This window comes from Batrachochytrium dendrobatidis, assembly GCF_000203795.2.
Source record: "Batrachochytrium dendrobatidis JAM81 unplaced genomic scaffold BATDEscaffold_1, whole genome shotgun sequence".
NCBI lineage: Eukaryota > Fungi > Chytridiomycota > Chytridiomycetes > Rhizophydiales > Batrachochytrium > Batrachochytrium dendrobatidis.
In genome coordinates, this window is record NW_006281099.1 from 1,102,352 (window position 1) to 1,130,100 (window position 27,749).

Here is a 27,749-nt window from a genome sequence, read left to right on the forward strand (position 1 = left end):
TTGATTCTCAACCAAATTACCCCACCATTACTGTTTTAGTAAGACAACACCAAAACCAACATCCTGTGCATTCGATTGTAGACCATGAGTCTACATCAACTAAATCAAGTAAGCCAAGAATCATAGTCATTAATCGAATCTCTAATTCTCAGACATATATGCAAGACTGATTTCTGTGTAATGATCGTGCATGACACTGCAAGAAAATGATGCTCATAGTACATCAGATCGCGAGATTCAAAAAGTATCAACTTTTATTCGTTGCAATAGATACATTTTAATTGGTCTGGTCGAGGAGCTAATTCAATATTATTAAACCGTGTATTTAGCATGCATCACATTTGCTATCAAAAGAAAAGCCAGCAAGCGAGTATACTACTGACTGTATCAGAAGTGTCGTGCATAAAAGGAAAAATGACTCTACCAATGTAACTACTATGTATTCAGACACGTCTATATCAGCGTGGATATCCAGTTCGTCCCAACTCGCTGCTTCACTCAAACATTGTAACTTGGGGTTTAAATTGCAATGGGATGATCACCACATTCAAGCAGTGAATCGAGCCGAGCATTATCTACGTGTAATGTCGGCATCCAAGAATAGTACTGTGTGTTCAGAAAACGAATCTAGACTGATTACTACTACAAAAAATATTGCCCAAAAGCCAGTATTGTCAAAACCTGTAGCAACTACAAATACTAAAAATGGCATATCAAGTTACAATCAACAAACAGCTATATCCAAAGCTGTACAGAAACGAAATGGCAGATTGATACCCATACATACACAAGTCATGCAATTCCCAATTGCACACTCTTTAGAAAATTCAAAGATATCTAATCAATCACAGAGCGAAATGGTCGACTCTACTCTTTTTCCAAATGTGCAATCACTAGTACAGCTTGTTAAGCAAAATCACAATGTCAAAAATGCTATACCCATACAATCTATTCGTTTGAATAGTTTAAATTCAGTAGCAGATTCGAGTTATTACAGTCCAATTCAACCATACCAGTCAATGATACTTCCAACAATAACTCCATTGGATGATAATCAAATGACTGAATTGCAATCATATACGTTGGAGGTTAAGAAAAAACTGCCCGCTCCACATGGATGGATCTTGGTTGTCAAATTTTCAGTGCTTCAAAAAATCAGCCTAGCCTACGAACGTTTTGTGCAGGTAACAAAGCAACTGCAGATTGACATAGCTGTAACCTGGATGATTGAATCAATTATCAAATTTATATCAGAATACGGAAGTATGTTTTTATGACAGAATAATTTGAACTTGTACCATTTCACCAGCATAAACTATTCTGATTAATGCATGTATTTGACTCATCTACTGATCCATTTCAAACTGTTTGGTTTTGCAGTTTCCTATGTGGAATTATCGTGTGAGCGAATCATCGAGATTGCTCAGCGACCGTGTATTTTACCATTTAAAAGTTCAGATATGATCGATTGCATTCAAAATATTGATGATACCATGGTGTTTATTCAACAACCAAAACAAAGATTTCGTACAAAAAATGGACAAGAGATTGCAGCTGTTTCCATTCAAAATGCATATCGTAGATACAAAAAAAGGTGATTGGTTGCATTTATAAATAGTGTAGAGCACCAATTTCTGATTGTAGTTTTTAATTTTGCAACATGACTTTTGAATCAATGATAGACAAGCAATGTTAATTGGGATTGTTAAAATAAAGGCAATGCAGATAATCCTAAGAGTTTGGCTCAGACTAAGCAAGCGAATGTCGATTCAAAAACGGTTATGCAAGCAATATCAAAATGTATCGTTGAAGGGGTTTAAACGACTATGGTCTACTCTCAAGCGTGATCGAATTCAAATCTTTACATTTGAAAGAACAATTGTTTACTTGTGCACATGGTCATCGGCAGCAACGGATCCAGACTCGAGGATTTCTGATGTGGATATTGGACGGTATAGTAGTTTATGTGAGATAATGGTCAATAAGCTTGCCACTGTAGCAATCTAAATCTGATGTTTAATTGGTTATAGAGCTCTTGCAATGTATGATAATAATGTGGACATGATTCTTGTATTACCCCACCTTAATCATGATCGGTTACAGTATTTTAAAAGTATTTTTGGTATGATAGGTTTTACATTAATTGTATTGCATCAGTTATACTTGAGTATTAACAAAGTTATTGTTGCTAACTCGGTGAATAGACACGTCGGCTTTTCCTAAAAGTCCTATCGAGTCGGGTAGATTGCGATTTGTTGTACCAGAAGTAGCACGGTTCTTACCTAAATCGTCATCAATGGCTGCAGCATTGTTTTTCAGTTGCAATGCGATTGCTCAAATCAAAACCATGTGTGCAGGTCGAACAGCTCTTTTATGTAGCGATGAAGTCAATGAATATGTTGTGCGATGTTGCACGGTAAGTTGAAAACTGCATCATGATATTTAGCCATGCTTGCGTTTTCGTAATCAACGGATACCAATCAAGATAGAAATATATAGTAAGCTAATCCATACGAATCGTGAATAAACTACAAAGGCACTGAATATGCCTTACTTTGGCACATCCATTGAGTCATTCAGAGATCTGACAAGTAAGAGATCCAGAGAGCGAAAATTTCTTCGCGACTCATGTATTCCGTGCATCAAAGAGTTTGAATCAACTGGCGAAAGCGAAACTGAGATCCTGAATACAATTGCAAAAGCTACTATGCGTCACAAAGATGTCTTAACTTGGTCATTATGGCCGCTTCGCAACATACATCACAAACATGAACAGTGCGAGTCGAGTTGTATGCCTATCGGATTAATCAGTACGCTATCTGAATATACATCTCTATTTGAATTTTGATGGATTTAGTGAATGTGATTTTAACTGTTGCCTCATATTTTGTATAAAATATTGATAGGATCTATTGAAATTCAAACAGCAGTCATGGCAACTAGCATTGAAATGTACAAAAATTCACGTTCAATATCTTCGTTTTCAAACCCAAACGTTGCTACCGACATATATTCAACTTCACCCAGCTTATATCGTTGTTTAATTCTTTCTCGTCGATTTCAAAAAAACAGTTCACCTCATGATGATGGGTTATCGATGGAGGAAGCGCATGCCAAGTTGCATATTAAGCCCGCCATGTCCGCATCGCCAGATATTCCAGATATATCGGTGAGTCAGTTGATATCCGAGTGGACACAGTATGGTGGAGGTGTAATTCGACAGTATCCAAACTTGAACGGCGCATATCGGATTGTTGAAGTTGGGATCTATATTGAATGGTCACTCCAATGGCGCCTGATTGTTACATGTGAAACGGTGAGAAAGAATTTGATCTGGTTTTGCAGTATTTAAATACAAGGAAATATAAGCCTAGCGTGTATACCTAACAACTATACTTTAAACCAGAGAGTAGCTGCTGGAATCACTCATGGAATGCTTGTTCCACAGCAAAGCTGTGGCACGGAAACTCTTATTCGATACTTGTATAAGATTGCCAAGGTATGTGCAGCACATGAGATTTTTGGCGCCGTGTCAATTGAATTCTGGGCATGGACAAATCAAGAAACCGTAAGCATATATTTTCTAAATAGCTGATAAACAAAACCGATATTCTTGGAACACTAACACGTTACGACTGTCATTTTGGCAATAAAGAAGAAAACAGAATTTGTTGCCAGTCGGCTTAAACCATATTTTACTCCGCAGTTGCAACGTGCGTCAACCATATTATTATCTACTGGCTGTAAAATCGATACAACAGGATATGGTATGTCGTACTCACGAACAGGATTGCCTCTTAAACTCGGTCACTTGGATGCAGCCAAATATTGTAATAAAGTAAGTGGATTACAAAAATGTACGCAATAGTTTATCTACGGTTTGATCAAACCAACAAGTACTAATCATCATTGCTTGAATTTGCCGACATTAGAAAAAAGTAATTGCGAATTTTAACGATACGATACCAACTCGTCCCCATCGAATCGCACTTTATTTTGAAAATCTGTGGCATGATATTGTTTCCATCTTGACAAGACGAGGAGCATTGGCAAAAATATCATTGAACGGAATCGGATTTGATCAATGGCGATGTAATGGGTTCTTGTTTCCAAAAACGGATCAAAATGGTCCAAAATCGCTTCCCATGATGTACGTATTATCCAGCCTATTTTCCAATGATTAAAAATACAAAAAGGTTTGCACATTGATGCAGATAAGAAAAGTAAAAATCTAAAACACATGAATTCCTTTAAATGATGATGTGTAGGTGCATTGCGAGTAGCTTAGAGGAGGTGCTTCAGCAGTTTTTGGGAGGAATAGTATTGATTGAGCGATACCTACAGGCCAATGATGCAAAATATGAAAGCAATTTTGAAGTATGCAATTTGTATTTTGTAGATAAAACATTGGCATGTTTAAAAAGTAGTAAACTAAACATGCACAACTATCGTGGCTTGCTTATTATAGATACACGTGCGGGTTATACTGGATGAGCTGCTTGAACTGAAAAGACACCATGATATGGTTGAAAATAGTGACAATATCCTTGGATTTAAAGAATCCTGTACCAGTTTCCACTCAACCTGTATCCGACCAGATATATATGCCCAGCCCATACCAAAGTCATTAAAAAAGCCAAAAATTCAAGATATCCTTCGCGCACATATTGTTCTGCCATATGGAGAAGTGTTTGACGCTCAATCCAGCTCAGTCGATGAAAGTATCGAACCTATGGTGAATGACGAAATGGAAGACGAGCCAAGTGAGCCAACCATGAGTTCGGGTACAATGCTGTTGCTTTTGGAAGGTATTCCATCTGAGCATGCAGCAGAAGCAGATCCGACGTTTTATAAGCCAGTAGTTACACCACCTGGGCAAAAACGAGGAAGGCGAGCCAGCTCCATTCACTGTGGTAGCAAATCGTTTGCGTCCATGGCTGTTTTGGCAGAACAGCTTGAAAATCAGAAACGTGTAGCAGCATTGGTGGGGCAGCTAGAGCAAATGATGGATCAGGATGAAGATAGTACTCATACTGATATATCTAAACTTCAATGGAGCAAACTAACACATGGGTCAAGCACGTTAGAGGCGTCCAGATCTCAGGGCCAAGAAGGAAAGGGACGCAGACCAAGTATTCTCGTAGCGATTCAACAAACATCTGCATTCAATTTCTCTGGAAATCCAAATAATATTATTCGGATGAATGACGAGTTGTCATCTTTTAAAAAAACTTGACCAAAACGGCTCAGTCAGTTTACGAGTTTTTAAAAACTTCCATGACAGCAAAGTGACGATTTGCAATCAAGCACTTGGTCCGACACAAACCATAACCTCTAATTGACCTGGCATGCTGCAAGCAAACCCCCGCTTTTAAATGATTGAAAATTACAGAGATTACCAAATAAACAGTTTTAATCTATTACGTATTGCTAAAATTCTGCTTAAAAAAGCTAAAAAGTAATGCAGAATAGCTCAGACAAGAGATCGAAAACAAAGGATTATTTCAAAGAGCATATTCACATTCTGAAATCAGCAGAAAGACAACCAATATGACGATCGTCGACAGTCTTGACATCAACATGAATTCTATACCGACCCTAAATACGCCAATGCAATAGAGTTGAATCGGATTCAAGTAAATATGTAGTCAGTATTCATCCATGACAAGGTATAAAATACAATGACAAAGCATCAACATACAAACGGTAATTCTTTTGGGATATCGAATGATTTTACGACGGAGATAGGACCTTCACTGATGGGACACTGCAAGTCAACAGCAGAAACCTGGTCACACAAGTCATAGGGCCTATCGAGAATCTGAATAAAGCCCAGTTTAACAGTTACTTGGGCAACAGCACCCTTGACAACAGCCTCGGACAGTGTGCCAATCAATTGGATTTCCAAAGGACTGCCACGCACAGGAGGGTCGGGAGACAACTGGAACTGGTCCAGAGTGAGGATATCGCCAGGCACACCACAGTTTTCAGCAGAATCCAGGGTATCCTGAGTAGCACCAGAAAACCATAGAGAAGAGATGGAGCTTATAGGATTGGGAGCTAGCAAGGGTTCTTGATGCACTTGGTTTTGTTGCAGCTGTTTAAAACTAGAAGAGTCCGAGGTAGGAACAATTATGGCATATACAGAAGCATATAAAAGTGAAGAAAGTAGCAGTGGTACGGTTGAAAAGATTAGCTTCATAAGAGTAACTTGCAATCCTAAACAACTTGACAATTTCAAGGTAAAAACTCGAATGAAATCAACGGCAATGCGGAGTGACTGGTGAAGGGATTAAAATGGATTTAAATGGATTAAATGCACCAGCCAGAGTTGTTTGAAGAAGGCTGAGTAGTTTGAATCAATCGAGATGCTTGAAATGTCAAGCCAATTTCTGCTGCATTCATGCAAAAATCTCTTGTAAACACTTCAACATAATCATGTTGGTTAACTGCACAACACTGCTCATTGGCATCTCTTCTGGATTGACATGTATAATTATACTTGTGAAATGCAGTCATTAAACTATTGAATACAATATTGAGTTTGTAATGAATATAGTTTTTGAAAGTTTTTCAATTAAATAGCCCGGCTGGCGCAATGGATAGCGCATCCGCCTCCTATGTTTATTCATTCGGCTGAAAGTGGAAGGTTGCAGGTTCGAGTCCTGCGTTGGGCGTATTTTTGCTTTTGCCATTGTTGAGCCAAACAAGTGGTATTGTTTTATATTTAATTGGCAGGAGTAGGCTGCTCAGTAAACTGACCATGTCAACAAGTTGAATCAACAATCTATTGATACTTGCCAAAAAGCAGCATCAAGGATGATGGTCGCTGACAATTTATCTTTATTCTTATAACCTTTGTCACCAGCCATAAACTGACACTTTAACTCTGCTCAATGCATTCATTTATTCACTAAAGGAGGTGCAACAAGGAAATGCTTTTTGAATTCAACAGTAGATAGATGAATCCCATCCTGCTCAACCCGGCGTGTCTCCAGCAGCTGCTCGCGTTTATTAGTATCACAAAGTGCACAAGTAAATGCAGGCTCTTCTTGCTCGACTAGTTTTTGATATACATCATCTGTCAGTTCTGGATCGCATCCAACATGTACCCATCTAAAGCACATAAAATAATGCAGAGATAGTGTTAGCCAGCTATTTAAAAACAAATCACATTGACAACAGTGGAAGCATATTAAACATTACCTGTCACATTCATCGCAGCAAACCATAGCCAAATCATCAGAGTCTTCGCTATAGACATGAATACACAACGGACAAAAGCGATCTGCTTCAAAATGATCGTAGCAATCCGTGCAGTACGTGCAGAGGTATGTACCTAGAGCTGACGTGGCTGGCGGCGGCTTAATCTGAATTTCCTGTAACGAAAGCGAAGGAGGTATGACTACATGCCTCCACATATCCTCAGTCCCTTCTTGCTTTTCAGGTCGCTTTTTGCAAGATTTGCATACTGCACACTCAGAACACAGCCAAGATCCTAAAATATTTTAAATATACAATCAATTGATATCCCCATCTAAAAATCATTCACAAGCAACTGCTTACCTTCAGGCAAAACTTCCAACGGTGGATTTAGGCAGTACATGTGATATCCACGATCACATGTATCACAAAATAACAGCTTGTCGTCATCTCCAGCATTATTGCACACAGTGCATAGCTTGCAGTTACTGCACCGCCAGTCAAATGTCATGACTTTTGTAATCAACACCTTGTCTTCAAACTCAATACAGCGAGGATGATGTTTAGTACCGCACTGGGTACAGTTGAGCAGCAGATCTGAAGGAATCGTGTCAGAGGCTACTGGACAATTATGGGCAAAACAATGACAGCACACATTTTCTTCTGGCTCTGTAGATCCCTGCTGAACTCGAGACCTCTCACTTCGCTTTCGAGGTTGAGGCTCAGCTTGCACAGATGGATTGAACCCGACTGTAGAAGAAAATGGAGTGGCTGCAATGGCTGGTGCTTGAACTTCTACCTCCATTTGTTTCTGAATAGAAAGTGGTACTCGTTCCTGATCCTGGCAAGCACCATCTTTCTCACTAAATCGCTCCCGATAGAGAGAAAAGGCCCCCTGATATTGCTGGGGAGCAATTGCAAGAGGATATTTACTAGCAATCACGTCATCTGAAACATTAATCCAATGAGATTGTGGCTTGCTAGAAGGACTGCGTATATTGAGTGCCTTGTCGAAAACAAAAGGCCGCTGCTCCGATCCTTCACGCATTTCGACATTAACAAGCATAGGCTGAGTGATGAGAGGAATTTGTTCAATGTTGGTGTGAAGATCAAAAAACCGTGTAGGTCGAAGCTTATTAAGCCGCTGGTTGAATTCGGCAGCTGAAAGCGCACATTTAAGCATCCAGCTGTCCTGTCGCAACTCTTGTGAAATTACCAATGGTTCAAATCTTTCCATGGGGGATTCTGTGTGATTGAATCCCAAAATGGTAATTGGAGCAGACTGGCGAGTGAATGGACCACCTTCTGTAGAAGATAATGTTTTTATAAAATCAGCAGTAAAATCAGCATCATCATCCAGCTCTTGGCGAGGCTCTGGATAATACAAAGGCTCCACTTGGTCTCCTACAAAGTAATCATCACGCACAGGCTTGCCACGACGAATGATTTTGTGCCCAAACACTCGAAAAAGATTCCGAGCAGTTACCAACGTAATTGGGCGATTGCGTAGTTGAGATGGCAGCAAACCTTGATCACGAAGAAAGTCACGATCAGGCTCATCGCCATTTACACGACGAACCATTGGATTGCGAAGGAAAAATATATAAGTGTCACGAAAGCCAAGAATCTTGGATGCTTCTAGAGAAAACATGTAAAGTCTGGTAGGATGACGAGGCAGAGTGAACGTTTTGATGCGAAACTCTCGTCCTTGATATATTAAAATGATGCACATGATGTCAATAAAGTAGATGGACAGTGAATGTAAATAGTCGAGTATAAGCACAAAATACCTCCAAGCAAGAATCCGTCTTTACTAATCTTGGCTTCGCCCTTTGGATCTACATCAAGATCGGCGTCCTCGTCAGTATCCATATCAGAGTGCTCGCCCATGGCTCTCCGACGCGCATCCGCCTGTTGCATGGCTCTAGAGGTAGCTGTAGATATAGCGTCGACTGCACCATCAGCACCGGTTGCCTTGTCGTCAGTATCGGCCTCTCCATTCAAATCCGCAAGGCTTTCTGCAGCCCTTGCATCAGAATCTACATCAACGTCCATGCCATCCTCATGCTCAGTATTCAGGCCCGACTCTGCAGCATGTGTTGGTTTGCGGCCTGGTCTTCCTCTTGAACTTTTGGCTGGCAAATGAAGCTCAGCATCAGACTCGCCGTCTGTCTGTCCAGCCCCAGGATTCTCCTGTGTAGTTCTTCTTCTTCTCTTTGAGGAAATGGGAGTGCTTGAAGGTTTCTGAGGGCTGGTTTTTTTCAATGCAGCTGCACGAGTAGGTCGACCACTTGCAGTCAATACTGGAGATTCACCTCTCTGTCGATGGTCAAGTTCTTCATTCTCATCGTCTCCCTCCTGCTCTTCACCAGCACTGGCAAAAGCATCCATTGGCTGCTGTTCGTCCTCTACTTGATCTTGGTTCATAAGTTGCAAATGGCCGGAAACAATTGGCAACAGCCAAACGCAAACTTTTTTGATTTCGTATTCATGTAAAATGGAACACTTGCAGTAATCGACTCTGTTTTGCTCATGAATAGACAATGTTCAACACTCGGTTTTCCTATTGTGAATTGACTTGATTCAACATTCTCGATTTAATCGACGCAACATCAAACTATAGTTTTAAATCGTAATGTTCTTATTTTGGAATAACTGTACATTGTACAATTACCAATGCATTCAGTACAATCCAGATATTGGATCCAACTGTTGTCAAGAAACTCATCTTTGCTGTATCCTAAAAACTCAGACACGTTATAGTTCAAAAAACAATCATTGCGTATATCAGTGCAGACCCTATATAGATGGAATACTGAAGATTGTATTAGAACAAGACCAAATGAGAAAAGCTACCCTATATTCAATCGAGGGGAGAAGCAAGTCATTCAGTAAACTGGCCATGTCAACAAGTCAGATTATCGCCACGGTACAGGAAACACGAGCAATAAATACTATGCTATTCAATCAATAATCTACCAGTATTTACAAAAGAATACCAAGAAAGCAACAATCAAATCCGACCACATACAAAAGTGTGGTTAAATGAAATTCATAAAAGTACCTCATACACATGATATAACTTGGTGATGGTTCTGAGCTTCATTCATCTCTCCGTTCTCATTCCGTTTGTCAATATTAGCGAGTAATTCAAATCCACAATTTTGGCATCAAGCATGATACTGACTGTTTGTTTGTTTTGAAATTCTTATTTAGTGTCCCATTCTGTATGAATATAGCTGTGAATGGCATGAAAGTCGACGGCAATATAGTTCAAAGCAAATGGATTTACACATGTTGGGCCAAGTACTCGTGACAGTAGTCACGCAGGATGGAACCTGGCATTTTGATGTAAATAACTTGATCGGAAAAAATCTGTTGATTTGTATTGATGACTCGTATCAATACTTTCATGGATGACAACCATCGCCAGACATACGGTTTTAGTTTGGTGTGGATATGCTTTTTCAAAATACCAAGGGTATCGCTATCTCAACACGCTTGATGGTTTGTTTGTAGCTTAGCACTAATATGACAGTGGACACCTTGCAGTTGGAGATTACCACCAAAGTCATCTCAATGGTCAAAAATGTGAATGTTAGTGTAGATCACATTGCATTAGAGTGAATACATGACCCATCGTGATTAACCCCGACCCAAAGCATATTTACGCAGAAAATATACCGCCAATCACAACTGGGATCTAACAGTATGAACCAGTACTTATAAATACATCGAATGCCTCTTGATACGCAGCTATTTATCCACCATAGTACTGTCAATTCCAAATCATAACACTATCGCTCATTCCACTTGATTATCTCGTACTTTGCTCTAATCAATTTACAGAAAGGCATTGCATATTGTCGTAATGCCACAATCGAGTTTAGAAATGACCAATACTACCGTTGCTTTAGATCAGACAGATCAGTTGATGCACACGGCCGAATTTGGCTTGCTGAAGCTTGTTCTGGGATCAATACAGGCTCTTTTAGTTCTCGTTTGTGTTCCTTTGTTTATTCACAAGCAACAGCAGCCAATGGTTAAATGCAGGTCATGGAAATTGACCATTTTGGGATGCATTTCAATGACCGTGGTAATGTATATCGACGCATGGCTATCTATGGATGGATGGGTTAGTTACGGCATGCAATCTCGCCTTTACTTTTTCAAGCACATTGGATGTATGTAACCACTATTTTTATCTCGAATATGTTGCAAATTTCAACCTTGCCAGTATCCGAATGTCTGATTATGCAGCCTCTAAACACCGTCAAACTAATATTTTTTAAATGTCCAATTGTCATTCAGTTATTATTGTCATATGTTGCTATCCGCCCATATTTATCCGGCACTATTTTATGCTGAAAATCCAGTCTAGATTGATCGAGATTGATATCGCGAAACATTCTTTAGAGAGCAACAAACTATCAAGTCCTACCAACCATGTCAAGTTTTTTTCAAGTGAAGCAGGGGCTTGGGTGATTTTCCTGCTCAACTTGTTTCTTAGCATTCTATTTGGAATTTATTTTCAAATGCAGACAGACACTGGTGTATTACCATCGAGTTTGCCTGCGCCAATCATAGTATATAGTTTGTCATTGAATATCTTGCAAACCTTTGGCTCTGGAGGCAAGTTTATATTGGATTATTTGTACACGTTAAATATACACTAACGAATTGGAATTATACTTTTAAACTGATCATCAATAATTAAATATTCAGCATTTCTTTTATGGTACGGTCTTGGGTACCCTGATGATCACTCTCACACCATTGCACAATTTTACACTCGGACCATACTGGCTTTTACATCATCCTTTGTAACGTTTGCTGGGTTCATGACCAATGAGAAAAAAATGATTGATATTAGTATTATAATTAGCACATTACTGCTTTTTTGGACAGTATTGGTCGACTTGGTGGTTCCACTTCGGCTTATGATTTTTTCCAAACACCATCGAGTTGTCGATATTCAGCATCGTTCCATTGAATCACAGCAAGAGCATGGAGTTTCCGGCCCAACTTTGCTTGAAGATCACATCATCCACCAGCATCAAGATTGCCTGATCGAATCTAGTCATCATCGCGAATCCTCAGCATCTACTCTTAACCCTACAATGGATCTTGTCGCAAACTCTCAGCTATCCATTGCTCATATCTTGAACAGTATGACGTTGTACGATGCGTTTGGTTTATATTTATCACGAGAATTCTCGTTAGAAAATCTGCTGTTTTTAAAAACAGTGGAATTGTACAAGCTTCGGGTATCAACAAATCCCGCCCATGTGTCTTTTACATTACTCACTCAACCCATTCACAATGAGTTTGTTTGTCCAAACTCTATAAACCAAGTCAACCTACCCAAGTCGATTGTCAGCCGAATAGAGTGCAAACTAAGGGCTTTAAAAGATGAGGAAGCACTCGAAGCGATTAGAAAAACTAATGCTGTGAATCCAATGGCGATTCAAATGAAAAGCGAAATAATCGAATTGGCTTCGAGTATATTTGATGAGGCCGCGGAGCACATTGAGCATATGCTGATTCATCATTTACGTCGATTTAAATCAAGCGAGTTTTTTCCAAAATAACTGCCATTTAACAGGGCAGCTAACAATTCAATGTTTTGATAGGATCAATACTGTATTGTTTGCATACTAAATACGCAGGATATGGCATCACTAGCATGCCAATGATTAATAATAAATGCCAACAGGCTTGTACTGGGTGTATATTTTTTGAAAAGTATGGGGTTGAGTCCAACAGTTTTTGTCCAAGCCAATAAAGCAGTCGTACTGGCAATAAGTAACACAAGAGTTTGAAATTATTGACAAGAGCTGTATCAGATCTGACAGGAAATGGGATATGCGTGAACAAAATGGCCTGCTTTCCCACAACATAGGCGGGTTTAATTTTCTATGACGCCCTTTTCTGTTTTGGACAATAGTATGTGAAGCACGGAGTCGGTCGCATGTCTCCAAGTCGGTATGTCTCGAGCGGAGATGATAAGGAAACCTCGTGCCGGATTGAGCATGCCGTTCTTGCACCCGCTAGGCTATACGTTCATCTATGCGGATACACATATCTATAGAATCTTGCCGTTTAGTTGGAACTTCCAGAGCATAGGAAAGAGCTTTTTTGATCCCCTCCAGCAGTCCTTGTCAGAATATGCATTTTTGCGCAATCGTCTCACTTGGTGTCGGCCGCTATCAAAAGTTCTAAAGCATATTCGGAATAAGAACGACGGCCTTGTTTCAAGGAATGCAGCTCAATCTCTGCGGTATGCTCTCGAGTGTTATCTTTGAAAGCTAGAGTAAGCAATTCCAAGAATTCTTATATGGCTTCAGGTGAACATCGTCTGATTTGAGCGTAGATATTGCCCATGGTAGAGCCAAACCTTTGATTACAGCCCATTCAAATGAAATGAAGCATTAAATAAGCCAAATTACAATATTTGGGTAACAAGATATTGCGGGTGTTTATCAAACACAAATGCCGGTCAACAATGTCAAGATTGTGTCATGATGATCCTTGTATTTGGAGACTGATCAAGGGAGCTGTCAATACTGTAATATTTTGACTTTTTAAACAATGACATGCAATATTTCTAAACACGCATCTTATTCCAAACATTCCACTCCATTAAAGTAACTGTCTACTCAGATATGGTTCATCAATCGTTCAACAATGTCGTGCAGATTGAAGCTAAACTACACTGCTCCATATTCTTCATTTCTAAATCCTGTATAAAATGACTCGAGCACAGTAAAAAATGACTTTGAGCAATTACAGACACAGAGTTGAGTGTTTATTGAGAAACAATCAATCTGTAGTGGAAAAGCACACCAAACATTTCATTTTACACGAATACGACTGTAAAATATGGAAATTGAGTAGCGTAGCCGAATGCACCCGAGTTTAGTTTTTTAGGATAGAGGCGAGATATAAGACATAGCAATATCCAAACGGAAACAAACCCAAGACTGTACAGGGCAATTTTTTAAAAAACTATTGTATATGAATTTTAGAGGGGTCTACAGAAAGGACTGTTGATACTTGATGCGCTACCTCTTCAAGACATCCTAAAACGTATCTATTTCCAGAAACAAATCCATATGAATGAAACTCTAATCCGTGCTCCTTGGCAAAAGACTCGACCAAAGGCCGAAGCTTGCGAAGGTTGGGTCGTGGAACACGTGGATAAAGATGATGCCCAACCTGGAATTGCAGCCCACCGTGAAACCAGTCCATCCAACGAGGACAGTCAATGTCCATCGTAGTGCGAAAAGCCTTTTCAGCGTATGTCTCATCAGTCATAACACCATTCACCTCTACCAACGCATTGTCTGTAGACATGCCAAAGTGTGAAAGTGTGATTTGTAAATGCAAAAACACTGTAGCCATATGCGAAACAAGAATATATCCAGCAATATGCCATCCAGTAGGCAGGTGAGAAAGTAGCCAAGAAAACCAAATCCAGAAACACACCATGCCAAGAATTTCTAAAGAGCGATGGGGAACAATAAATGAGCGTGAAAACACATAGGACCAGCTATTGACATATAGGTTAAACCGTCCAAAAGCGAGAATAATGTAAAAAAGATAGTGCTGTTTAGGAATAAAGTACTGGGCGACCACGTCAAACTCCATAACACGATTATAGTACGTTGAATACAAGCTGTCCATCAGCTTGGTGGTAATAGCCATGAATGGCATATGCTGAATGTCTGGATCGTGTTCTGCATCGTTGGTCACAATGTGATGCACATTATGATTACGTTTCCACCATCCGATAGAAAGACCTCCAAAAAAATTTGCTAGTCCAATTCCAAAAAGAGTATCGCCAAGACAGCTATGCGAGATACCAGAGTGACCGGCTAAAGTGAGTTGATCCAATACAACAATCAAAGTATGGTTTGGCAAATATTGTTGTGATAAAAGTTGCACAGTAGTTTAATGCATAGATATTTGCGAATATGCGTTTCAACAGTAGAAATGAATACAAACATGAACAAAGTGGTGATAATAGTTAGATACAATGATAGAGGTTGCATGCAGCTACACAAACAAGTATGCAAGTTACTGACCATCGTGGGCAACAAATGCCGCTTGGTGCCAAAGAATGGCAGCACACATAGCACTGGCAAAATACCAGATAATAGACTCTTTAGCATACAGAGCAAAATAGAGCATGCCAAGCCATAGTGCCAAGAACTTGATTATTTCACGGCCGTAAAATGAATAGTCGGTGTTGAAAATGCCTGCTTCGTGTAGCTTGAACTCCAGTTGGCGATAGGCTAAAGAGACTGGGGAAGTGATACGATCTTCAAGAGCAATTTCTCCAATACAGAAATTGGGGAGTCGTTCAGAAAAGACTTCTGGTGGGTGAAAGGCAATCATGGCATCTGTTGCATCTTTACCTAGTAAAAGCGCCATGTGAATACAACATGGGTTAATATCAGGGCGGACAAATAAAATAATACGGTTGTCAAAATTAGAGCGCTTCAAATCCAATCAAACCAAACAATTTGGCCGATAGTCGGAGGTATAATGGCGGTTGGCGTTGACAAACTGAACCAACAGCCTCAATTTTAAATGGCTCTACAGTTAGCGGGGTGATTAGAGCCGCATAATAGTGTAGGGGAAGCTGTGTGGGGTGCAAAAGGCACATCAGCCACAAGTTGGGCATTCATTAATCGGAACCCCCTTCGGCAATATTTTTTAATAGGTGTATCTATTATGAGCATACTGGATTGAATGCAAGTTTATCATTAGAGTAGATACCAGTTATGGATAGGCAGTATATATCTGACTAATACTGTCTTGAAACAATACATGGTATCTAGTCATGCGTCAAAACAGCCTCCCAATAATAGAAAATACAGCAAAACCAGTCAGATACAAACTTGTATTGATCAGCATGTAATAATAAACTTACCAGACATGTGCCTAACAGCCAAATCACCTCCAGGATGGTACTTGACCCACTTGGTTAAATTGTATACTTTGTGATGTACAATAATAATAGTCTCTCCACTCTTGGCTCGCTCAATAATATCAGCTCTGGCGAACTGCCGCAATGGTTGACCTTTAGCGAGTTTTTTGGCCGAATACGTAGCGGACGCTTTTTCGGAAGCTATAGCACCTGACCGAGTGGGAGGAGTTGACGGCTTCTGCGCTGATCCTAAGTTAGGACTTTCCCCTAAAGGTGTATCTACTGCATCATGTCTTGGTGTGGTAGTAACCGACCCTCCAATTTTTGGTGTTGGCTTGGATGTGGAGCACATCAATTATTTTGAGATGTTAAAGTTTTTGGGACTCACCTTGCCTCTTGAATTCAGCTTCAGTTACAGGCTCGACTAATCTCCATTTCCGTGTTGTTATTATTGCTTGGATATTTACTCGCATTTAGTCCACTGAAATTGGCCACGTTCACTCTCCGAAGCCAATTAGACCAATCTTGAATCACTCACCAATAGAGTTCAAACCTGACCAATCATTGTTCATTGAATGCTTTATTTAGAGTACTAGAGTATCACTCAGTTCTCAAGACATGCTCTTGGAGAACTGTCAAGCATTGGCTCCGGCTCCGGCTCAGCACTAATGCCAATGATTTTGTCATGAAATTTTCGCAAAAGTGTATCTACTTCTTCAATCCCCAGAGGCCGAATATCAGCAACATGCTTGATTTGCGCAGTTACATTTTTGATCTCATTGTCACTAAGCAACAGGTTGAGCTGGTTGACTCGATTTTTGACTGCATTCCACCCAGTCAGGCGATGCCCAATATTGACATATCGCACCATACTAAACTCGAGTTGCCGCAGTATATAGCCAAGTCATTAGCCATCTATCCATGATTGAATTCAAAAGATTAAAGTGCAACTGATTTTACTCCCTACCCAAAATCCTCTGGACGAAGAATTTCATAAGTCGATGGATTGTTTAGAATCGCTTTGGCGTGAATTCCTGCTTTATGCGTAAAGGCACAGTACCCCGTAATGTAGTTGTTGAAAGGTACCTGGATTTGAACTGCATCTGCCACCAGATTCTCTAGATCACGCAGCTGCTCAAGCTTATACTTGCCCTTAACCCCTTTTTTGTTCGCAGTATACATTCTAGAGATAAACCCTCCTAGTGGGGTAATGCCATTGCGCTCTCCAATTCCAAGGATAGATGTATCAATGTGGGTAGCTCCTGCTTCAAGCGCTATTTCATAACAAAATTAATCAAAGTCTTGGCAGGGTTTGAAAATCTAGGTTTCAACAAGTAAAATTACCAGTGTATGCATTGGCAATAGCACAACCCGTGTCGTTGTGAAAATGACACTCGATATCACAGCTAACCACTGATCGTAAAATACGAACCAGGTCATACACCTGTCGAGGATCAGCGCATCCAACCGTGTCTGCAATGCCTACCCTATTCACCCCAAGCTAATAGTACACATGTCAAAGATAGATGCTTATATCTACAGTATTGGTTTAAGCATCAAAGCCAATTCAAAAATGCAAGTTTACATACTTTGTCAACAGCACGGTAAAGAGTAAGCAAATCAACTAAATCACTTCGAAACGAATCCTCGGATGAAAAACGCACCTCCAGCCCAGTACTCTTGATATAGGTAATTACTTTTGTAGCTTGCTTCAGAATATAGTCCATATCTTTGCCATGAGAAAACTTGCGTAAAATAGAGGATGTCCCAATAACAACATCAACTCCATCAACACCTGACTCGACCGCAATACGTGCATCATCCATATGGCACCGGATATGAGTCAAGATCTAGCAAAACAATGTACATTTACTGAGTGTAAAAAGATATGTTGCGGAAAGGTTAGCTTTCAATGAGATAAATTTCACACTTACTTTGGCCTTGAGATTCAATTTACAAATAGCTTGGCAATCATGGAGAGACTGCTTGGAAGCTACTGGTGAGGTAAGTTCAATGTACTCGACACCAAATGCATCCAAAGCCTCGGCAATCTTGATCTTGGTATTTGTGTCAAAGAATGCATTTGCAAACTGTTCTCCTTCTATTTATGGCAATGGCATAGATTAAAGATTAGTTACCAATTTTGATGGCAATATCTGAACATTCAAGTGTGCGAGTTGGATGGGTTGAAATGAAACTCGATGGCATACTGGCATTGTATCGATTGAAGCTGTGGTACACGCATCATCTAAATTTAGACGGTGCGTCAATGTCTCCCAGCATGATCCAATACACAAATCTGTTTCTATGGCATCTTGACATTACAGTATTGAAATGAATAGTGGGTACTGTAACATAACCAACTCTAATGTTGATTTGAGATGGATCATAGCATTTTGCAAGATATACAAGCCATTTTATCAGTCATGTCTACTATAATTTACCTCGTAGAGTAGATTCAATAATTGAAAAGCGGTTTATTCTGGAAAAAGGATTATATTGGTAATAATCAAGAGGCTTTGCATTGCAAGTATCCATAGTATTTCTGCAATCTTCAGATTGGATCAAAGAGCTATCAGGTAGCAAAGAAGTGTTCATGGGATTGATTGGAAATTGTGAGACAATCGTTTGGAAATAAAATGAAAAGTATTTACTATTCACAAGTTTAAATTCGCGAACCTGAACAGTTTGCTATATATCGACAATACACTCGAGAATCTGGTTGCTAGCAATGAAAACTAGACATATTTCTGAGCAATTTTGAACAATACAACTGTTTTGTCAGACTGGAGTAAACTATTCTGCTCGTCTACCACAGCTTTACATCAAAATGTAATGTGTAAATCGAGTATGTATTTACACTACGTCCTCTTTACAGGTTGGTGCTATAAGAGCTCCTTTACACACTAGATTTGTAGTCTTGCTAAAATATACTCAATAAACTTTACCCTGTTTTTTAAATAAATACCAATAGGAATTGAGAATAGATCGCCATCTCAAAACTGTCATTCGATGCCAAGACTATCATCGCAACAGTTGATATCAGTTCTTATTGATCAATGTTAAACCTAGTTTCACATAATTAAAAGTGTATATAGATGGTACAAGCCATTTAGCGTTGCCTCGTGAACACACCGAACCTTTAAATCAGGCTACAATAAGGGATTGGCAAACAACCTTATGACCAACTCTTGCTTTGGAATAGAATAGTTGGATGTTTGTTTAGTTCTGATACTACAAATCGACTATTTGCTCAATAAGCATTATCAATTCTTCAGTGAGCACAGTGTTTATGATATAAAATCAAACTACAGTTTGATGGGTTTTTTCTGGAATAGTCATACTGTAGGACTACTAGATTCATCCATTGCAATACGTATATTTTGCTTGACTTTTTGATGTTGTTAATATAGCTCTACAAACTCGTTACTGTTGTATCCTAAAATCTCGAATACATTCTAGTTCAACAACAATTGCATGTCTCGGGAATGCAACTACTATTTTGATGCCAATCATCAGTCAACGTTTTCAAACAGTTCATGTCACAATATTGCTCAGCAAATATGGTAGAAGCTATTATTTAATGAGATTGGCCGTTTACCATGTATTTTGGCACCCCTATTTAGTGTTCCATTTACGTGAATATGGTTGTAAATTTAGAAAATGACGTAGTTGCTCTATGCGGCTGAGATACAGTATTTGATCAGTAATTAAGGGTCAAGTCATGTGTTGAAAAGATTGGCAGGGGTATTTCGTTACGGCTAGCAGCAAATGGCATGGTATAACAATGGATAAATTCTCATTAGCGTGTGGAAATGAAACAAACGGTTGATGGCTTGCACCTTCCGAGTTGAATGAAATATTGGTTGTTTATTTAATAATGGCTTGTAGATAGTTTTAAACATTGCTGGACTGTACATTCTTCTACGACTTTAGATTATTATGGCTCCGTATTTTTGCAGGTTTGATATGCTCAGGATACAGTCGTGTAAAAAAGTAGTAGTGGATAAAGGCGTTGCAATTAGATATTTAATGTACAGTGCCGTAGAAGATGGTGTTTTGTATTGGAGTTTAAATATATAGCACAATGTGATGATTAGATTAAACATGGTCGCGATTATAAATACAGTAGCAGCAGGCGAGCTTGGTGCACTACTAGTTCGCCTTTGGCTTGATAGATTGGATACAAATGATTGTTTTAGTAATACTATGAGCTTTAATGTAAACATTAGTATTCTTGAAGCATATCCTTGAGAATTGCTTGTATTATTGGCGGATGAATCAATGTATATAATTATTTAGACAGTCCACCACGCCACCGTCGTGATGAAAAAAAGTTGGCCATGAATGGCCAGCCAACAGCCAAATACGCCACTAAACTTATTGAATCTAAAGTTCATACACGAGTATTATTTCTATAAAAACTAGTAGGACTTATTCCCTCATGCATTGAACCCTCGATCTAATTCAGTGCAAAGTTGTAGTCTGACTGTTTCAATTTTCTTTTGTATCTACAATCCAAGTTGATAGTGTATCTAAATGATTGTCCCTATAGCATTATTTTTGGCGATCGGTTCACTTGTTTCTGGTAGTTTTGCTGCTACCAAACCCAAATGTCATCACAAAGGTGGTGTACCAGTCGCCGAACCTGTACATAAACCACCTGCCCCTTTCAAAACGAAACAGCCGCTTCCTGGTCCTGCTCGCATGCGTCCCTATCACAATGACAGCAGGCCGTCTGAGCATTCCATTTGCCACTGGTACGATCCTACACGCGGTAACAATTCCATTATTGTTGCTGGTATGAAACTCACTGCATCTGTTCCATCGGTAAATCTGGAAAATTCTCATGGACTAGAGTCCATCAAGTGCCAAGGCGACAAGGTGTTTGCCTCGTATCAAACACTCAAAGAAGCTCAAAGCTGGACCGTTGAACCCACTCTTTTAATTATATCTGCCCTTCATAAATGCGGACCTAATAACACGGCCGAGTTTGTCATGCTTCTTGCACAATCTTGGACTATTGTTGTAGAAACTAAAACCATTGTATTTACTACGGTTGATCCCCAGACTGCAGGTGTGACGGGTAATTACGAAGTAATTGCTCTACCTGCAGTTGAATCTCGTCAGCATGATTTTATTGCTCCCACTACGGAAGAGCCTCGTCGCATTTACAAGCGAGACATGTCTGAATCCGAACTTGAGCACCATGAGCTTGTTAAGCGTATCTTTCATTTTGATAATTCCTATGTAAGTAACTCTTGGTAACTTTGTTTCCATGGCGCGCATAATCTGTAATGTGCTCGACTATCGAGACTTTCATTTCTGTTGGCTTCGCAGCCGCGACAATATAAACCGCAGTTTGCTTGCCAAGTGGCGTTTTACTTTCTCTGCCTTTGCGCTGTTTTTTTCGTTTTTTGTAGCAATGGAATGGTTGTGCTTACTTTTCAACTTCAATATGAATCATCTTTTTAATTTAATAGCATCTTCCGCTAAACATTGATATTGGCATATCTACTGTTGTTGATCTCCCTCTCGGAAAAGTTGGCACTCTTACTACCGGATGTGATCCTTGTGGTATTTATGGCCAGTCCGTTGCTACCTTTCATGCATTTGGTGGTCTATTCGAAACTCCCGGCGTTTCTCTCAACTGGGAAGGTCATGTTCAGCTTACTGCCAATATGCTGTTTAGACTCAAGGCCAATGTCAATGTCGAACAGTCTGAAGTCACCCTCGTAGAGCTTCCCATCACTCCTATCAACATTCCTGGTTTCCTCGTTGTTGGTCCAGAGCTTATGCTCAATGGTCGTGCTGATGTTGCTATCCTTGCCGATATTGATGTTCATGCCAACTTCACTGCTGCTCTCCCACACTTTCGCGCTTTCCTCTCTAGCTCCGATCCAAAGAACATTACTGGATTTGTCCCTGTATATAGTCTTCGTACCGATGCTCATGTTGAAATTGATGCCAACATTAAAGTTGCTTTGATCCCCAAACTGGCTCTTGTTGCCAAGATTTTTGGCAAGGACCTCCTACATACATCGCTTTCTCTAGACAACACTGCTGATCTTAAGATTGGTTTGCACGCCAAAACAAACAAGACGATCACTTCTACTGATGGAAAGCCTCTTGACCCAAGAATTAGTGGCGATGCTTCGGCTAATGGTTGTATCACACTTTCTGTTGGTACCACTCTTATTGGCGAACTCTTTACAATTAAAAAAGATCTGATTACGATTGCACCAAAAAAGATTATCGATAAATGCTTCAATGTCAATTCCCCCAACCTAACCATTGCCACTAAAGGTCCAAGAAAGACTGCTTCTGCTCCTAAACCTAAAGAGACGTCTGTCACTCTTACTAAGCGCTCCAACCATTTGTCCATCAAAAAAAGAAGTCGTACTTTTCCAAAAACCGTAATTACCAGCTAGAAAAGCCTCGGCATTTGAAACAATATCATTACAGCTTGCATGGTCTCTCCATCTTAAACTTTAAGCCCAAGTGAACATTTCACAAACTTTTTCCCAACCCATATTGTTTAAAATGCCAGCCAATGTATTTTACAATTTATACTTGAACATTTAATGAATCGAGTATAGTTATCTTGTATTTGCCATTTTATAAAGTATACTTTGTAGTTTAGAACCGCATTCGTGCAGAATGAAACAATCGTCTTGATTCGGCATAACCATATATTGTACAATCACCAGATTCGCAACAATCCAGATATCGGAGTTGATGTTGTCCATGAACACCACCTTACTATATCCTAGATCACATAGGTTTATGCCATAGTTTAAGAAAACAAAGATTGCATGTTTTATAAATGCACCTGTTGTTTCCATGCCAACCACCCAATGTTTGTGAGAGTTGGACAGGTGTCAAGGATCTGTGATGTGAGCATTCATTTAGTTTTTAATACAAAAATGAGCATAATGTTGTGCAGTAAACTGACACCCATTATTCCATGATATTGGCAGTTTATTACAGGCTTCGGCATCCTTATTTAATGATTCATTTTATATGAATGCGGCGGTAATACAACGCATGCACTTCATCTATGCAATTCACTGCAACCATTTGAATCAAAAAATTCTTTTTCATTTTCTTTCTGATCCAATATTTTTGTAGCAAAATGGCACAACCCTTTGAAGATGCTGCCAGCCTGCATATGTATGAGCTGTTGGGCCAGCTGCTGACTGATTTCACCTCTGTTGAAAATACTTGTCGTACTAATGCCGAGACACAGTTTCATAACCACTGGCTAGTCACTCAAGCGCCAGTTACTTTTGCTGGCATGGCATATTTGCTGGCAAATCACCCTGCTGTCGAGGTATGTACAATAAAATTTGAAGATTCCTAGAGGCTCTTTTTTAAAACTTATTTGTACATATATCTCCTGCTCTGCTGCACCATCATGAATGCATATGGTATATAGTCAATTCTGATATTCAGTGATCGTTTTGCACCACAATATCTGTTGAACTACTATATCTTTTCATTGCTATCTTGATTTAAAAATCGTTGGTTTCCAACCAGAGTAGAGGAAAATGGACATTTGCCACTATCCAGTATATTGTTTTGTTTCCTAAAATGCATCGATATTGCTACTTTTATGCAATACCAATTTTTATCTAGATCCGTTCAATGGCTGCTATTTTGTTGCGTCGTAAAGGATTAAAGCTCACTGATGGCAGTAACAACGTCATTTACTTTGTGACCTTGGGAGAGGATGTTCGTGGATATATCCGTACCAAACTGATGCAATCACTTGCTAATGAAGCAAACAAATCTGTGCGCAACAAGGTCTGTCATGCTACTGCTGACATTGCTGCCCACATGTGTGATCTAGGAGGTTTGTTTTCATCTGGCATGCATCCATACACCGAGCTCCGGTTTGATCTAACTAGTTAATCCAATCACTAAATTCTATACAAAACAGATGTTTGGTCAGATCTGGTGCAGTTGACGATTCAATTTGTTCAATCTCCAAATGCTGAACACAGAGAAACTGCATTCAGACTTTTGAGCGAAGCGCACTCTCTTTTTTACAACGAAGACCCTACATCTTTACTTGCAATGATCACTGCAGGACTTCAAGACTCGGAAGAAGCTGTGCGTCTTGTAGCACTCAAGGCAGGCTCGGATATTCTCATTAATGCCGAAGAGTCGTCGCTTTCAAGTCTTGGTACTGTCGTCCCACATATGCTGAATGTAAGTTTGAGCAAAGAGAAAAGCTGAATGAACTGACGCGTGACTTGTATTCACTTAATTTCTATTGTCTGATTAGATTATCCCTTCGATTGTCATGGATCCCTCCAAAGACGAAGAATCCAAGGCTGCTCTCGATGCATTAGGCGAGCTTGCTCTTAACTGTTCATCTGTGTTCAAGGGCACTCATCAAACATTGATTAGCTTCATGACCACCGTGATGAAAAACACCAACCTGGATAGCGCCGTTCGCCATGCTGCCTTGGAGTTACTTTTAACTCTGGCTGAAACCAGTCGTGCTCAGATGCGCAAGCAAGTCGATTATCCCCTTATTTTAATCCCTATTCTTTTGGAATGGATGAGTGAGCACGATGACGATGAGGATTGGTATTTGTCCGAGAACCTCGACGAGTTTGACCAGTCCTCTAATGAAACTGTAGGTGAACAGAGTATGGATCGCGTATCTCGTAATTTGGGTGGAAAGATTGTGCTTCCCATTGCATTCAACATTATTCCTACTTATTTGTCTGCTCCCGAGTGGCCCAAGCGTCATGCTGCACTTCGCTGTATTTCTGCAATCGGTGAAGGCTGTCTTAAGCTCATGTCTGCAGAATTAGAAAAAGTCGTTGGGTTGGTGGTTCCCCATCTGGCAGATCCTCACCCACGTGTTCGTCATGCCGCCTGCAATGCAATTGGTCAAATGTGCACCGATTTTGCTCCCAAAATCCAGCAAAAGTTTTATGACCAGATATTGCGAGGCCTGATTCCTGTCATGTCCGATGTACAGTTTCCTCGTGTGTCCACCTATGCAGCAGCTGCAATGGTCAACTTTGCCGAGGAGGCAAAAATGGAGTGCATTGCACCTTATCTTCCCGATATTATCCCTAATCTTGTCGTTCTTCTCAATTCCAGCAAGTATTTCTCCAGAGAACAGGCCGTTACAACTATTGCCACTGTTGCAGATAGTTGCGGTGAAGCCTTTGCTCACTACTACACTCCCATCATGCGTCTTCTTATGGACATTTTGAAGGAACCAGATGTGGAGTTGAGTCGTCCACTTGTTGGCAAGGCACTTGAGTGCTCCACTCTTATTGCCATGGCTTGCGGTAAAGAGATGTTTATGCCTATTGCCCGCGAGTTTACCGATGCCTTGCAGTTTGTCCAGTCATCTGCTGTAAGCAGTGATGATCCTCGCACATCATATCTTCTTGGAGCATGGACTCGCGTGTGCACTGTTCTTGGACCTGAATTCGAGCCATTTATGAGTGTTGTTCTTCCACCTCTGTTTGCCGCCGCTAAACATGTACCTGAGTGTGCCTTGCTGGATGCAGATGACGAAGATCCTAGCTCAGAAGATGGTTGGGAAGTGATGAATACTGGTCTCCAGGTATGCTATTTTTACATGCATGATTTTTATTTTTGTAAAGCTAGTTGACTTATTAAATCCAATTTTGCATTTCTACAGAGAATGGCAATCAAGACGGCGTACATTGATGACAAGTGCACTGCAGTTGAAATGCTAATGTGTTATGTTAAAGAGCTTGGACCGCTTTTTCATCCACACGTTGAAGAAACCATGCAAATGATTTTACCTATGTTTGGCTTTATTTTCCACGATGGAGTTCGTATTGCTGCAGCGTCCGTTGTACCCCTTCTTTTACAATCATGGGTCAAGGCAGACTATCCTAACGAAAAAGTTATTGCGTTGTGGCATACTGTTGCAAATACTCTTATTGCCACCTTAAAGAAGGACAATGATGCATCAGTTGTCAGCCAACTGTTTGATACTTTCCATGATGCCTTGGCCTGTGCTGGACCTACTATTTTAACAGAGCAATTTTTGATAGATCTGATCGCCCAAATGGTTAAACAGATTTCAGACTGCCACGCTCGTTTCCTTGAGCGTTCAAGTAAGTACTTTACTGTTCGAATGTAACTGCTATTATGCACTGTATCGTTTTTATCATGATGATTTTATTGGGGAAAACGTAAATAGCGGCCAATTTGTATAGTATTCGGTTGATTGTCAGTGATGATACGAGGGTTTGCAATGCTTAGTATTCTCTCGCGAGGGGAATAATATGCTGATATATCTTTCACTACACTTGATCTGAGACATGACACAGTTATACAATTTAAATTGAACTGATTACAAGCCGATGAGCCTTTTAATGCTGGAATATTCTTATCAAGTACTGATTTTATCGCTTGTATGTTATTTAGAAACGGACAGGTCTGAGGACGCAGACCAGGAAGAGGCTATTTATCTTGAAGAAGAAGAAGAGGCTGACGACACTATTTTGCAATCAGTATGTTTTAGTTTGTTTGTAGCATGTTTACTGGTCCATTTACTAACTGGTTAATAATAGATTGGAAATGCTATTCATCAGCTGTTTAAAGCCTATGGCGTACATTTCCTTCCCATCTTCCATCATCTTGTGCCTGCTCTGGATGCATGCATGAACTCTGCATATCCATCTGAACGTCGCTTGGCGTTGGATGTGTATCAAGAAATGATCGAGTTTACTCCAGCAGAATCCATTACATATCAACCTCACTTTCTCAAATTCATGATCGAAACCCTGCTTGATCCCGAAGCCCATGTCCGCCAGACAGCAGCATTTGGTATTGGCGCAGCTGCTCTTTCCACTGGTGATTACTATCGCGATATTTGCATTTCATCAATGCCAAAATTACATACTGTTATTACAGCTCATGACGCTCGCTCCGATGAAAACATTTTTGCTACCGAGAACGCTGTCTCTGCCATTGGAAAAATCTGCCAACGGTACGGCGCGACAGGCTTGTTCGATGTCAATCAAGTTCTTCCTATTTGGCTCCAATCACTTCCTATTATTGAGGACCAGGAAGAATTTGGGCCTACATATTCATATTTGTTGGATTTGATTGAAACCGGACATCCTAGTATTCTCCCAGAAGGTTCTACAACAAAAGCAACTCCACAGCTGGCAAAGATTGTTGATGTACTGACACAGGTTTTGGCTATTCCTGGTCTTACTGGACTAGATGGACTAATGGAGCGTATGTTGACGACCTTGAGACGGTTGTTGTCGCAGTGTAATGATGAAACTCGAGGAGGGTTATGGAATGCTTTGCCTGATGACCGTAAAAAGATGTTGTCATCCAAAGGATATTTTTAAATGAGATACGCTGATGTATTGGAATTGATTAAATGATATTTGCAATGATAAAAATGAAACTTGTTATATTCAAGCGGATTGCAGTGCAGTCTAGGATTCTATTTGTCTACAAAACATCAATCTGAAAATGAACCATTCCGTTTTTGTTATTGAGAATGTTGGTTTTACACAACCAAGGAATATCTGACACGAGCATGGATTGAAGAAACTCTGTTGTATCTTAATATCAGATACATTTT

At 39.9% G+C, this 27,749-nt stretch overlaps 8 protein-coding genes across 8 annotated transcripts; 3 read left to right on the forward strand and 5 right to left on the reverse strand.

Moving 5' to 3' along the window:
• Positions 1–437: 437 nt before the first annotated feature.
• On the forward strand, positions 438–5,236 carry BATDEDRAFT_21506 (uncharacterized protein; the record flags this gene model as incomplete). The annotated part of the gene is made up of 12 exons (XM_006675243.1): positions 438–1,263; positions 1,381–1,594; positions 1,683–1,952; positions 2,031–2,122; positions 2,205–2,416; positions 2,537–2,810; positions 2,907–3,316; positions 3,407–3,499; positions 3,656–3,838; positions 3,933–4,150; positions 4,269–4,377; positions 4,469–5,236. 12 exons carry the CDS (start codon positions 438–440, stop codon positions 5,234–5,236), a joined length of 3,669 nt encoding a protein of 1,222 aa, XP_006675306.1.
• A 296-nt stretch (positions 5,237–5,532) lies between these two features.
• BATDEDRAFT_6489 (sterol transporter) lies at positions 5,533–5,968 on the reverse strand (the record flags this gene model as incomplete). Its single annotated transcript, XM_006674865.1, has 2 exons — positions 5,533–5,598; positions 5,702–5,968. Coding segments are annotated over 2 exons (333 nt in total), but the record flags the coding sequence as incomplete, so codon positions are not given.
• A 920-nt stretch (positions 5,969–6,888) lies between these two features.
• Positions 6,889–9,630, reverse strand: BATDEDRAFT_84646 (uncharacterized protein; the record flags this gene model as incomplete). Its single annotated transcript, XM_006676213.1, has 4 exons — positions 6,889–7,116; positions 7,207–7,498; positions 7,567–8,910; positions 8,994–9,630. 4 exons carry the CDS (start codon positions 9,628–9,630, stop codon positions 6,903–6,905), a joined length of 2,487 nt encoding a protein of 828 aa, XP_006676276.1. The 3' UTR covers positions 6,889–6,902.
• A 1,444-nt stretch (positions 9,631–11,074) lies between these two features.
• BATDEDRAFT_21509 (uncharacterized protein) lies at positions 11,075–12,794 on the forward strand (the record flags this gene model as incomplete). Its single annotated transcript, XM_006675244.1, has 2 exons — positions 11,075–11,387; positions 11,929–12,794. 2 exons carry the CDS (start codon positions 11,075–11,077, stop codon positions 12,792–12,794), a joined length of 1,179 nt encoding a protein of 392 aa, XP_006675307.1.
• A 1,197-nt stretch (positions 12,795–13,991) lies between these two features.
• On the reverse strand, positions 13,992–16,490 carry BATDEDRAFT_18307 (uncharacterized protein; the record flags this gene model as incomplete). The annotated part of the gene is made up of 3 exons (XM_006675103.1): positions 13,992–15,080; positions 15,291–15,623; positions 16,142–16,490. The coding sequence occupies 3 exons, from the start codon at positions 16,488–16,490 to the stop codon at positions 14,212–14,214; spliced, it is 1,551 nt and encodes a 516-aa protein (XP_006675166.1). The 3' UTR covers positions 13,992–14,211.
• Positions 16,491–16,742: 252 nt separating this feature from the next.
• Positions 16,743–18,676, reverse strand: BATDEDRAFT_29157 (uncharacterized protein; the record flags this gene model as incomplete). Its single annotated transcript, XM_006675561.1, has 6 exons — positions 16,743–17,010; positions 17,106–17,412; positions 17,483–17,639; positions 17,728–17,988; positions 18,073–18,239; positions 18,583–18,676. The coding sequence occupies 6 exons, from the start codon at positions 18,674–18,676 to the stop codon at positions 16,743–16,745; spliced, it is 1,254 nt and encodes a 417-aa protein (XP_006675624.1).
• Positions 18,677–21,608: 2,932 nt separating this feature from the next.
• BATDEDRAFT_36394 (uncharacterized protein) lies at positions 21,609–22,824 on the reverse strand. Its single transcript, XM_006675785.1, has one exon. It carries the CDS (start codon positions 22,521–22,523, stop codon positions 22,089–22,091), a length of 435 nt encoding a protein of 144 aa, XP_006675848.1. The 5' UTR covers positions 22,524–22,824; the 3' UTR covers positions 21,609–22,088.
• A 443-nt stretch (positions 22,825–23,267) lies between these two features.
• Positions 23,268–27,662, forward strand: BATDEDRAFT_33995 (uncharacterized protein). The gene is made up of 7 exons (XM_006675653.1): positions 23,268–23,471; positions 23,777–23,993; positions 24,081–24,352; positions 24,429–25,736; positions 25,815–26,259; positions 26,573–26,658; positions 26,719–27,662. The coding sequence occupies exons 1-7, from the start codon at positions 23,274–23,276 to the stop codon at positions 27,508–27,510; spliced, it is 3,318 nt and encodes a 1,105-aa protein (XP_006675716.1). The 5' UTR covers positions 23,268–23,273; the 3' UTR covers positions 27,511–27,662.
• Positions 27,663–27,749: the final 87 nt, after the last annotated feature.

Coding starts and splice junctions, on each gene's coding strand:
- BATDEDRAFT_36394 (XM_006675785.1), bottom strand. CDS start 22,523: ATGGACAAATGGTTGGAGCGCTTAGTAAGAGTGACAGACGTCTCTTTA.
- BATDEDRAFT_33995 (XM_006675653.1), top strand. CDS start 23,274: ATGGCACAACCCTTTGAAGATGCTGCCAGCCTGCATATGTATGAGCTG. Junction 23,994..24,080: donor CCACATGTGTGATCTAGGAG/GTTTGTTTTCAT, acceptor TATACAAAACAG/ATGTTTGGTCAGATCTGGTG. Junction 25,737..25,814: donor TGATGAATACTGGTCTCCAG/GTATGCTATTTT, acceptor GCATTTCTACAG/AGAATGGCAATCAAGACGGC.